Raw genomic sequence first — 12443 nt, 5'->3', positions numbered from 1 at the left:
TTACTTTTTCACAGCATGTACACCGAGTGGCTCCTGCGAGATGAAACACTGTGACATGCTGACGTTCTGCGGATTAGAAATGACATTCCCAAAACAAAGTCGATAAAGACAACGTCAAGGATGAAGCTGAACAACATCCCCCTGGGAGAAGGAAGAGTCTGACAGAAGGCGAAGCTCAAATATTTTGTAAATATCGACTGCAAAGTTGCCGTCTGCAGTCGTACGGAAACACGCGGTGACTAAACTGGGCCTGATCGCAGCCTTTTGCGCTGAATCATCAGCTGACACATTGCTGTAGCTGAGGCCCTTGTTACCTCGGAGCAAAGTACAAACAAAAACACATCCCATAATGCAACATCCAACTAAGAACCGGATTAGACGTGTAGAGGAAGTCTAAAACCTCTGAGTGGTAGATTACTGTTCACCGCTTGGTGCCGCGCTACAACGGCAGCAGCAACTAAATGAGGCGTGGTTTCCTGTTTATTGGGTAGATGGGGGAGATTTATTAGACTTTCATTTCATGACGGGCATCAAAAATGTTTTTGGGACACCATCGTTCACCCTCTCTGAGGTCTGTAAGCAGCCACAGTGAAGATGGAAACCCCTGACCTAGATGGTATGTCTCGAGAATGAGATTATTTGAGGCTAGCGGGGCTTAAGTCGTCTAGGCCCGGCTCAACTGCTAAGAGACACAACAACACATGCACACCGCCGAACGCGTGTAAGACAGCAGATGGAGATGCTCGCTCAGGCACGAACTTATGCTCCTGCAGAGCTTTTAGCAGCTCCCCTCTCACAACAGTGGGAACTTTGGACTGAGATGGGCTTTAAAAGTGTGGAGGCCTCCGGGAGTTCCCTCCATGTGGCGGCCAGAGGAACGGCTTGCCGCACAACTCCTCCCGGCTGCCACATAAGCACCTCTTGAGCTGAAATTTACGGGCAGATCGTAAAGCACTTTGTGAACTCGCAGACTAATGCCTGCGACGTTATTCTGCCAAAGAGTGACAAATTGCACCTGGTGGTCTATACGGGAGAGCTCATGAAACGCCATTATTCCAGGTGTGTGAGACCGGAGTGAGCTGCGACTGCATGTGTGTCTCCCTGTGAATGTGTAGTCTGTCGTGAACCACGGCTCTAGAGCTCAGTGAAGCTAACTAAAAACACATATTGTTCAGCCACATGAATACTTGTCCTTGAATAGGTAAAAGCAATGCATCTTGTGTTACATAACCACATGGACGTGTACACAATCTGCACGTTTAATAAGCTGCACACACAAAACACAGAGACGCTCAGCCACGCATAGACACACACACACACACGCTCCACATACTGTACAATCACACTAATGCATTGACACAAACATACTTAAAGGGGCTTCTAGGCCCAGGGCAAAGATCCTGACTCCCAGGCTGATTTGTCTTCAAACCATCTGTCACCATCTGAGCCTCCACAGGCATTTCCCCTTTTGTACATCACCTCAACACACACACACACACACACTTTCACTGGAAACCTGCCTCACGCTACAGCAAAAACAGCGACTCTATTTGTTGGTGTATATATACCGTGTCTATTTTTGGTCCCTGAGCGCACGCTAACGCTCTGCGGCAGCGTGACGTATTCATGTGTTTTCCAAAACACCACATCAATTTTGCATCCTTTAGATTGTAATTTGGAGGCTTAATTTGGTATTGAGATGCAGAAGCATTCACTCATGCGCAAACATGCAAATACATTTCATACATAATTCAAAATGCAACATGAATAGGACACAAGTTCCCTCTGATAAAAACAAGTTTAGGGAGAGGCAAAGTTCCCTGATTTGTTTGCCGCTACAGGGAAAGAGGAGGAATTCCTAATTTAATCAAAAGGTCAAATGTTTCACAAAATCAAAACCCGATGGTACATTTTGTTTGTTCAAGGAGTTATCCCTTTTCTTGTGTTCCTGAATGCAGCTTGACTTGGTTTGAGTGACAGAAAAAATGCACAAAATGAGGCGAAATGTGCTCCTCATCTCTAGTGTTTGGGTTCTGTTATCCTCGCCTCCTTTGTCCTTGTGCTTTGTTGTGTGCTGTTCAATTTTGTCCCATTTGCATTCACTTGTTCTCCCCAGACCTTGTTCCTTCAGATGATTTAATTGGCTCAAAAAACTGTTTACACAGACATGCATTTCACCCCCCCCCATTCCCCGTAGATGTATCTGTGGAGCGGTAAACAACTTCAGCTGAAAAAGACGCTTTTTATCATCCGCACAGTGTTTACAACACGTTGAGTTTGTAACATCCCTCATTCACATCTTGTTTGAAGACCTGGGACGATCAGGAGGCTGCTACGTGTTAAATTACAGCCGTGGTGATGAATATATCTCATCTAAACATTCTTCAATATTTATTCTGACTCATACGCCAAACTCATTAAATCGCCGCTCTTACCTGGCAAAAAACTCACGGTTTCTTTCAACCAATCAAAGTGCTCTGGGTACGCCATGGCGAGTCAGTCCAGGACAATCAGACGGTGCACTCTGATGTCAAATTGCACAATCCATTATGCACCTCAATTTTCCTTCAATAAAACATGAAACAGCGAGTCCCCTGCCCGAAACCATGATTGCAGAAAAAAGAAGCCAGTGATTCCCCGGAGGAGCGACACTTCAGTGAAGTTATCGAACTGACAAATCGGGTCAGATCCAGGACCCTCTGCAGCCCCCAGCGAGCTGCTTCTACTACTACTGCTACTGCTGCTGCTGCTACAGTATGACTCTCCCTGCCTGCACGCTCTGATAACTCCCCATGTGAGATGCACAGGGCACAAAAAAGTGCCTACGCCAGCAGCCTGGGCCAAGGCACGGCCAGACAGCTTAAGCCCGGACCGGTGCCATTTCACTTTCATTGTTTGTCTAACTGGGTTTGACCGGCCGCGTCCCAAACTGAGCTCCCTCTGACCTTCACTGTCCTCTTTCCTACTTGTCGGTCTGTCACCAGCGCCACAAAAAAACAACAGAGAGTGTAAGTGTCCTCTGTGTTCCCACAACCCACAGGACGGTGTTTGTGTCCCGGCTGCCCTGTGAAACACACACACACACACACACACTAAAAACTGTCTACCCCTGATGCCAGCATGTGCGGATATCAACGTTGGTGTCAAGTGCTGCACCACCAGGCGCCCTGTCACTGCCTCTTTCACAGGGAGGAAGACAGATAGTGTGACGGAGGAGATAAGATGGAAGAAAGAGAAAGAAACAGCTGGTCCAGTCAGCGGCTGTGACAGAGTCTGGCCATTTGCCGACGCTGAGGGGACATTCAGCTGTGGCAGCCAGGGACGGGCACTGTGGTGAGGGCAAACACACACACACACACACACACAAGCAGGGCGAGGCTGTCACAGAGGGAGAGTGTGTGTAGAGAGTGCATGGGAAATTACACCTCTGCAAGGGCCTAATACAATAAAGCAATTTAATAAAGCATTGAACATTTATATTGAGAGACTAAAATAAATGACTTCTGACCTTCTATGTAGCCAATCAGTGTGAGTGCTCTGATGGTTTAACAATGTTACCAGTTCCACTCATGAAAGCAAGAAGCTGATATAGCTGCACATTTATCAGCTTTTATGAATGAAACCTGTCAAAGAAGCAAAATAGAGTTGTTTTTGGCGGGTTCTAGTGGTGAGGTTAGAGATTGCAACCAAATGAAACTTCTCCCGCGTACCAGGGATGTAGGAGAACTACGGTGGCCGACGCAAAAACGTGAATGGTCCTTTCCAGGGCCAGTGTTTTGTTTGTCTGTTCTGGGCTACTGTAGAAAGATGGCTCCGTGAAGAGGACCCGCTCCCTATGTCGATATAAAAGGCTCAGTCTAAGGTAACAAAAACACAATTCTCATTTTCAGGTGATTATACACTAAATAACTTAACATTATATACCATGTCTGCCAATAAATCCCCCTAAATGCTACACTGTTCCTTTGAAGGAATACTTCACCCACAAAATGTCCATTTGTATATCAATCACTCGGCCCGTGTTGAACTCGTGGAGAAAACTCTGTTTTTCTTGCATGCCTCCATGGAGAATGGAGAATACATTTAAATGACATTACAACACTTGAATAGTAAGGTTTTAGAGAAGATGCATGTGTTTGGGAACTAACACATGACTGTACTTTTCTCTGTTTCCTGCAGTCACCATGGTGGCGTGTGAGAAACACAAAGATACCTTCAAGAACTCCAGGTGAGTGATTGATGTATAAATGGTCATTTTGTGGGTGACGTATTCCTTAAAATGCAGTGAAGCTTTGTTTCTGCAGAAACCCGGTTCCACACATTCATAGAATTCATAGAACTCTTACATTGGTTAATTTATCCCAAAGCGCATATTGTATGAAATATTCAAAATACACACTTATGATGAACTTCAAGTCCACAGAAGTTCCAATTTTCGACGGGTTTGTGCTAGAATGAACCACTATGAAGGTTCAAACGAGAGATCGTCTTTCCTCCACAAATAGCAGAAAATAAGATGAGAAATGTACGAGGAATTGTGACATGACAACATTGAAACATATGGACCTGGCGTTACAGGGAAGGAGGGAAGTGTCTTTCAATAGAGATCCTCTGCTCAGACCGAGAAGACCGTTTGTGTATGTTCATAACAATCAGGAATGACTTGTGAGCAACAACACATTATGTTGTTCATGACAGAGCCTATGGCGTATAGTTTAGTAAAGACGTTACATGAATATTGCAGGATTTCTAGAGGAGACAGAGCTTTCATCCTTCACTGTGAGGATTACATTCTCCGATCCAGGACGTGTGACATCCTTCCACACAGAAGTCAGATGGTTGGGCGTGTCACCAAAAATTATTTTGATTATCCGATAACTGGAGGGTTGCATGTGGCTGACTTCTGTATCATGTGAAGCTTTCATATCAGCCCACTTGCCCACGAAGCTGCTTCAGCATTATGGTGAGAGAGAATGTGTTTGATGGTTAAGAGATTTGAGCAGCAGACACACCCCTCCACAAGTACTGGGATATAAATACACGAGCCACCTGCAAGGGTCTCAATCCCGGCACAAACACACATGCAGAGGGGTAATGTAAGTGCTCTGGAGGTGGGGAGCTGCAGGGGCAGCTGCAGACTAAATACAGAAGCAGACAACTAGAATTACGGCAGTTGAGGCTGATTTGGCTATGCTAAGTGGGGCCACTCTTTAACAGCATCACTTCAGCACCCTCCACATGGCTAATGGGCGGCTACATCATAACTGTCACAAGACGGCTGCTTGTTAACGGGATAAATGGTAATTTTCTGCAAAGTATTTTAGTGCAAAGAACAGGCTGTTATTCTCTTGGCGGTGTAGCAACATCAAAATCATGGAGAATTTGAGATATCCGGTCCAGACTCAGTCTTCGGGTCTCCCGCTGATCTTTCAGTATCGGCTGAAAGGATCAGCTGAAGCTGTTTGCTATCTCCTCGCGTGGCGACATAATGGATGAGTTCAGCAGGAGAGGGCGACTCTGGGAGGTACCGAGAGATCAGGGGGAGTTATCTAAATGAGATCTCTGCAGTCCCGAGGAATGAAGAGTGTGTGTCGCTGTCTGACAAAAGACTGCGCGCACACGTGTGCAGCTGTGCATCCCGACTTTTAAAAGGCGTATTAAAGGCAAACTAAAGCGCGCCGAAACTGCAGCATCTGATAGCGTCTCTCTCCTCCGTTCAATGAGTTTTATGTGGATCTTAGATGAAATCTCACCGGAGGATTCACGGTGTTTTTGGTATTTCAGCCTTGCGAGGAAACCATGCGAGGCATAGAGGAGATGCTAAAGCTTTCACGTGTCATTTGAGAGACCGGGATTTCGTTAAATGGCCGAGCATTCTTTTTGCGCCACCGACCCTGGTCCGGGTCTTCTGCTGGACACCTATTAGATTAGCCCAGGCATGCTTGTCCTCCCGTTCCTCCTGAGGCGTTTCTAGATGGAAAATGTTTTCCCTCCAGCTTGTTCTGGGTTAGGGGAAAGACAAATAAGTGTTTTATGTGTCTATAACTCAGACCTGCATGTGCATACACTCCAAAATGTCAAAGAGACTTTCAATACCTCAAAACAAATAGCAGTTTGTCTATTGCCAACATTTAGCTGAAACATCAGATAGCTAAAGGCATCTATTGGTGAAAGATCAAGTTTTAAAGTCTGACGTGATGCATTCTTTCCCCTGAAACCCACCTCCTGGGTCCGAGCCCGGACTTTGAAAAAATGCAGCTTTCCAACACATTCAATCGGAAAGAATTTGCAGAGTTTGAGATGTGGAACGCTAACACAATAACACAACAGACACAACAACCTCCACAGTGGTGTGTTTCTTGTGGTTGTTCACACACAGCATGTAAAATAATACACCATACTGTGTGCCATAAGCCAACACGCAATAGCAGACAAAGTCATGTTTCAATTCTGCACAGCAGTGCCTCATCCCTGATAAAGAAACGAGCACTACAACCATTTCTCAGTCCTGCCATCAACACTATTGAGCACGTGAAAAGAAGGTCCTGCCATATGGTATTAGTTTCAGTGCCCCGGGGCAAACATCTGTATGCAGACGCCATCCACAGTCAGACTGCAGAGACAAATGTTTTTTAAACTGAGAGCAGTCTTTTCATAGACTTGCCGTTTCAATGAGAAGCAGTCAGACATAAAGAGAATGACTGGCAACGCTGCAGGGCGCTCTGTGACTATGTGTTTATGTTAGCATCTGAGTGAGTGTGTGTGTGTGGATTTTGGTGAGGGTCAGCTATTGAAGCCCGTTGAGCAACACCCGCTGGACAGCAGTGTCCATAATGTCTAATCAACGGCTATGGAACCTTCCCTCTTATTGTACATATTGCAAAGGAGAAGTTGTATCACTATTGCTGATTTGCTCCAGTGCACATTATTCACATGGGGTTGAGAGCAATGAGCTACAGCTAGCTATACTGTACTATACTCCTGAGCTCAACAGTTGGGCTACTGTATGTGAGAGTCACAAACCCAGTGAAGCGCTCACACCTGGAGGAGGACTTACATATCTCAAAGTTTATACGAACCGCTGAGAATAAGTTCCCTCTGAACCCCAAAACCAGTCGGCGGGATTGAAAAGCATTGTTTTCTATAAGCAATCGCCAAAAATAAACCGTTTATCAAAGCCAGCCGCTGTAAAAGCTCACATAATCATCGGATTTTCCACTTTTCGACGGCCCCTTGAACACATCATCCGTCCAAAAATAAAGCAAGCAAATTGAAACTTAAAATTGTGACAAGATCCTGTAAAAAAAAAACATTAAATTCTACGCTCCTCAGCACAACCGCGAAGAAGAGGTTGTAAATATGCAAATAGTTTAGAACGAGGATCCTCAGTTTGTTTTTTCAACATTAATACTTGTTAGCACTTGTAAATGTGTTGGATATGTAGATTCCTTTGTTTTCCAATTTCTGTGAAATTAATTATCAAATAAATTCAACTTCTTCTTTGTTATGATTGATGGCATTATAGTTCTTTCATTCATTCATTTATTTTATTTCTGTGTCATGCTAAACACTTGGCCCATCCCACAGAGGTGCAGGACTCATATATGCACATTTAAATGACTTTATTTCAACATTAGGCAGGTGACACGCTGAATTTAAGTCATTACAATAAAGTTGAAACAACGGCTGAAGTATAAAGAACTTTAGTTTTCAACCAAATTTAGTCTTGTTTCAATCTATACGAAGGGTCTTTTTACCTGGCAATTATAATATCCCAGTTTACTGGGTTTGTATCACAAGGGGCTTCCACAGCAGGGACACCTGAACTACCACAGAAGAAGAAGAGATATTCCAGTCTTCACAAGGGACAGAAGATGCACTGGCCAGTTTTTGAGCATTGATTGACTAACTTCTTTGTGAATACATTCCTTAATGTCCACCGTTGTCCTAACTTGTCATATAAATAAATTATCATACATAAATAATTTTTTGGGGGATATAAAATGATAATCATACATTTTTCATTAGTCATTAAGCATGTGGGATGGATGATGCTTGAAAAGTAGCCCCAGCCTTCTGACCATTAAAAACTCTCTTCTTCCTGCTGGTGGTTTTAAAAGCACTCTGTTCTTTGAAAGCCTCCTTCTTTCCGCCCCATTATCTACACCAGCACGTTAAAACCCTCCACTTAATCGTTCATTATTGATAGCACGGCAAGAAGCCTTCCCTCCTGGTGTTATGGGGAAATGGTTAAGTCTGAGATGTAAAAGATGTAGGTTAAGGATTTGAGCAGCCAGACGCTGCACGGCGAGGCGGCGATTCATCGGCAAGAGCTCCACGAGCCGCGCTTTTACGCACGGGACGTGTTGTTGTGTATGAATGTTCTCCAGCTCAAAACTGCTGAGGAAGTGTGCGTGGAAGTCAACGACCCGGCATGTCTCATGAGTGTGTGGATGAGGAAAAGCTTATATGTATTTACAGTGACAAACAGGGAAGAAATGCGTGGAAAACGCCAGCCGTGCCGCTTTCACCCTCTGATCTAAGGTGATTGAGAAACTAAGCAACTAAAACCTGCGATGACGATGATGATGAAGTTGTGGTAATTTCGCTGTAAGTCTCATTGACTAAACTAAACAAAGATAAATACATTTTTTGAGCACTGTAAATCCCTCACGGTAGCTTGACTGCTCGGTTTGTCTGTGTCTATTTGGCCGACCTTTGACCAGCGATTTGTTTGATGAGCCAAACTGCAAACGGGAAGAAACAGTTTTTTGTGGCGTGAGGTTTTGCTCGTGATGGGACGGCAGATTGCGGCCAATCACCTTCTCAGCAGAGCGAACGGTACGCTGCAGTCTGCCCTTGTCCTTGTCCGTGGCTGCGCGAGAGGATGGACTCAGTTGCAATTGTCACTAAAATGTCTTGCTGGTGCCCAGCAGCTTTCATTATTCAAACTGCAAAACATTTATTCAAAAAACATGAATATTGAGTAAGAGAGGTGATTTACCGTAAATGACACAACCAGCCAGAGCAGCAACACAACGCGAGCCTCTCTTCATTTTGGTTTGTGGACCTAAGTGGACCCTGGACCCCCCCTGATTGCCCCCCGAGTATATGCACACTGCTCCTAGTCCCTTATATTGTACCTTTGACGTAAGCCCACAAAATGTAGGACAGGCTCTATGTGGGGGACTGCTACACTAGGTCATGCCTCCGTATCACCTGGGGCAAGGCCTGCTGTTTATGAGCTGGATAACACGGCTCTGACAGCGTATCAATCCCTCACATTTCAACCAAGGATACAAGACAAACGTCAGCTCTGACAGATGATGCAGCCTGGGATCTTCGCCACAGCGGCAGAGGACGATCCAGTTCACACCACGTCGTCTAATCCCCAGAAAGCCACACACACGCAGCGGAGCGGCCCCTGTTGTGACCTCATTTTTAAAGAGCAAAAGGTCACGTGAGCATGTATTGGTGGAGCGATAAAGAAGATGAGCAAAGAGGGGAATAATGAGGAGATAATGTTAATGTTAATGATAATGATAATGCAATCAAGCGAGTGATGATTTTGCAACAGTGGCCAATGTGCAGTATCTGACTTATTGCACTTCTGCTTACCAAATATATCAACCACTTGATGTGAAACCTTACCAAAAAATGATTTACACACAAGCTTTAGAAATGTAAAACCTCGCGGTAAAACAAAAAAACGATATATTTCAGCAGAAAGACACATCTGTAAAGACATCTGTATCTGCTCTACGTCACAGCACAACTGCAACCTACGTAAACAAACCTGGCAAGATTGCTGTTCGACCTCCGGTCTCGTAAATTAAATGGTTTCATTCTCTCGAAATGAAACGCGATGTTGGTTGATTGTATTGCTGGTTAATTGTGTTGGGGGAAAAAAACACATTACTGGGAGTTATCTTAACAACACAGGCCAGTGTGACTCACATCTCCAGCATTAGCCCACACATGGGAGAGGACAGATAAGTCTAACAGAAGCAGTGATACTTATAAAACATTAATCAGACCACCACTACAGTCTGTGGACCAATCATGTGCCTCTCTTTCTCATCCCCCCTCCACTATCCATTCTCTCTGTATGATGCTTACATCCCACTGCCTCCTCTTCCACCCCACTTGTCTTTAGCTGCAAATGGAAGCTTATACCTGTTGACCTACATTACCGCTGTCTTGTCGGGCTGGAACAGAGGAAGCTCCTTCTGTCCTATTGAGAGCACAGAAATATACAGGAGAGAGGCCAACCTTTGACTCGCCTGGGTTCAATCAAGCACAGACTGTTTGACAGCAAGCAGGAAGTCAGGCAGAGCTTCAGGTGCTGCCCGTAAACAACGAAGACGACCATTGGGATCCGCTTCCTGCTGGTCGCTTACTGCGTTCTGCTTCCTTCTGCTTTCCTTTCTGGCGCAGTTTTCAAAGGAAATCATGTCCGAAACATAGAACTGCACATACTCAAGTTAACAACATGCTTGTGATGGAAAACCAGGCGGTAACGTCCGGTTCTGAAAGGCGAAGCCAATGCAGAAGTGCTTTAAGCTCTGCATTCTCTCTAATGACCAGCAGGGGGCGACTCCTCTGATTGTATAGAAGTCTATGAGAAAATGACTTCTCTCTTGATTTATTACCTCAGTAAACATTGTAAACATGAGTTTATGGTCTCAATCTCTAGTTTCAAGTCTTCTTCAATACAGCATGATGTTCATTTAGTAAATTATTCCATTCCAGTCTATTTAGAGTGAAATAGACCATAAAGAAGGGTATGTTTTAGGGCGGGGCTACCTTGTGATTGACAGGTCGCTACGCCGGCGTTGTCCGGTCTGAGAGTTGTCTGTGTTTTTGTCTCAGAACTTTAACCCTTTCACACTGTGTTGTCAGTTCATGAAAGTCAAGGCTTCAGAACAGAAGTCCACAAACTACTGGCTGATGGCACGGTGACCACTTCCAGTGGTTATACAGTCTATGTGTAAAACTTTGCCAAAAGCATTGACTCAGGCCATCTTGCCTCATTTTGTGGTTTACCTTTTAATATATTTAGTAAGGCTTGCTGGCTGATTATCAAGATTAGCTTTGTGCAAAATGTACCACCATTACAACTATTGTTGCACAAACATGCATTAGTAGGTTTTTAGAAGAAATTTCTTCTTCAGAACTGTTGGTGAATGAGGCTTTATGTCCCCTACAGGCGTTGTCTGTTGTCCAAAATAACTATATCAGACTTATTTTGGATTGTGCAAAGCATTTCCTCAGTGTCGGCACAGTGCAAATACAGTGTAAAGATTCAGAATGCAGGTGTGTGTCCAAAGAGACTCAAATATCTACATTATATACAAACATACTGCGTATAAAACAAACTGTAATATATTAAAGTGGATTTGGTGCGAGCAAATATTGAAAAACCCAAAGAGAAACCTCGACATTGAGAAAATACAGTCAGTGGCTAAAAGTATCGGCTCTATTGATCTAACGAGCAGTAATTCAATTTAGGCACCGGTCCAAAAATAATAATACAGTCTCTCAGTGCAGACTAACAACGAAGTAGCAAACTCACCCAGTTCCAAAAAACAAAGCCACGATTCAGCAGCGCTCAATAACACACATCTGCTTCGCTCCTCTTTCATCTTAATGCTGATGTTCACTTTAATTTTTTGTCTTTGAAATATTCCCTTTCATTTCAGCAGTCGCGCTTCCCTCCAAAAAGAGCTTTGGAGCTTTTGTCTCTCGAGTTGTCTCTTAATGCAGTTTCAGTTTTGTCTGTTGGCACTTTGATGACGGTTTGACAGAGTACTATGTTATATACAGCCGCGTTATAGAACGGCAAGTCTGAAATGTTTTTTGTCACGGATCAACACTTTGCATGAGACGGTCAACGCTGAGAACTGACCTGCATGTACAGGGTGACAGTTTCACATTGCTGGAGGTTGTTCGAGCGCACAAAGTGAGGGACGTTTCCAGAAAACTGATGCACATCGTGCAAAACGATCAGTCGATACAGAGACAGGCTCATTTTCTGGCTTGTGCCATCACATAGTACAATGTTCAATGGCAACAAACTGAAACATTCGCGAATTAACAAAATCTGCTCTCTATCCAGAGTCTCTCGGGCACGAAACAAAGTGTCTCTTTTGCCTTCTGGAGGATGAAACTAATGGCACACGTCATTTTTGTTCCATGCGGCAGTCAGAACTGTAAAAGCCTGAGAGTTGTGACTACATATGACTTTTGACTGGTGTCCTAACTACAGAGTCTCTTGTCTACATGAAGCTCTAAAAATAGCCGCTCCTCTCTCTCTCCACCAAACAGCTCCGGAGCTAATGTGGGCTGCTAAGCGGCGGTGGGTCCGGGGTGTGAAAGGATGACATGCGTCCAGCGGAGATGCTCTCATCAGCCGATCTCAGAGTTTGAGGGCTCAGCCCCCC

The 12443-nt window shown here is 44.5% G+C and overlaps 1 protein-coding gene across 1 annotated transcript in view; it reads right to left on the bottom strand.

Annotated features, from left to right (window-relative positions):
• Nucleotides 1–2490, bottom strand: part of pak5 (p21 protein (Cdc42/Rac)-activated kinase 5) — a gene marked incomplete at its 5' end in the record, with an annotated part of 39368 nt that extends 36878 nt beyond the window's left edge. Inside the window, one exon of the mRNA XM_079180882.1 lies at nucleotides 2436–2490. Coding sequence (XP_079037008.1) covers nucleotides 2436–2490 — 55 coding nt within the window. The remainder of the gene's footprint in view (nucleotides 1–2435) is intronic.
• Between the last annotated feature and the right edge of the window lie 9953 nt (nucleotides 2491–12443).

Source organism: Pholis gunnellus (assembly GCF_910591455.1).
Source record: "Pholis gunnellus genome assembly, chromosome: 19".
Taxonomy (NCBI): Eukaryota; Metazoa; Chordata; class Actinopteri; order Perciformes; family Pholidae; genus Pholis; species Pholis gunnellus.
The sequence above is the reverse complement of the archived record's forward strand: the minus strand, read 5'-3'. Positions and strand labels throughout refer to the sequence as shown.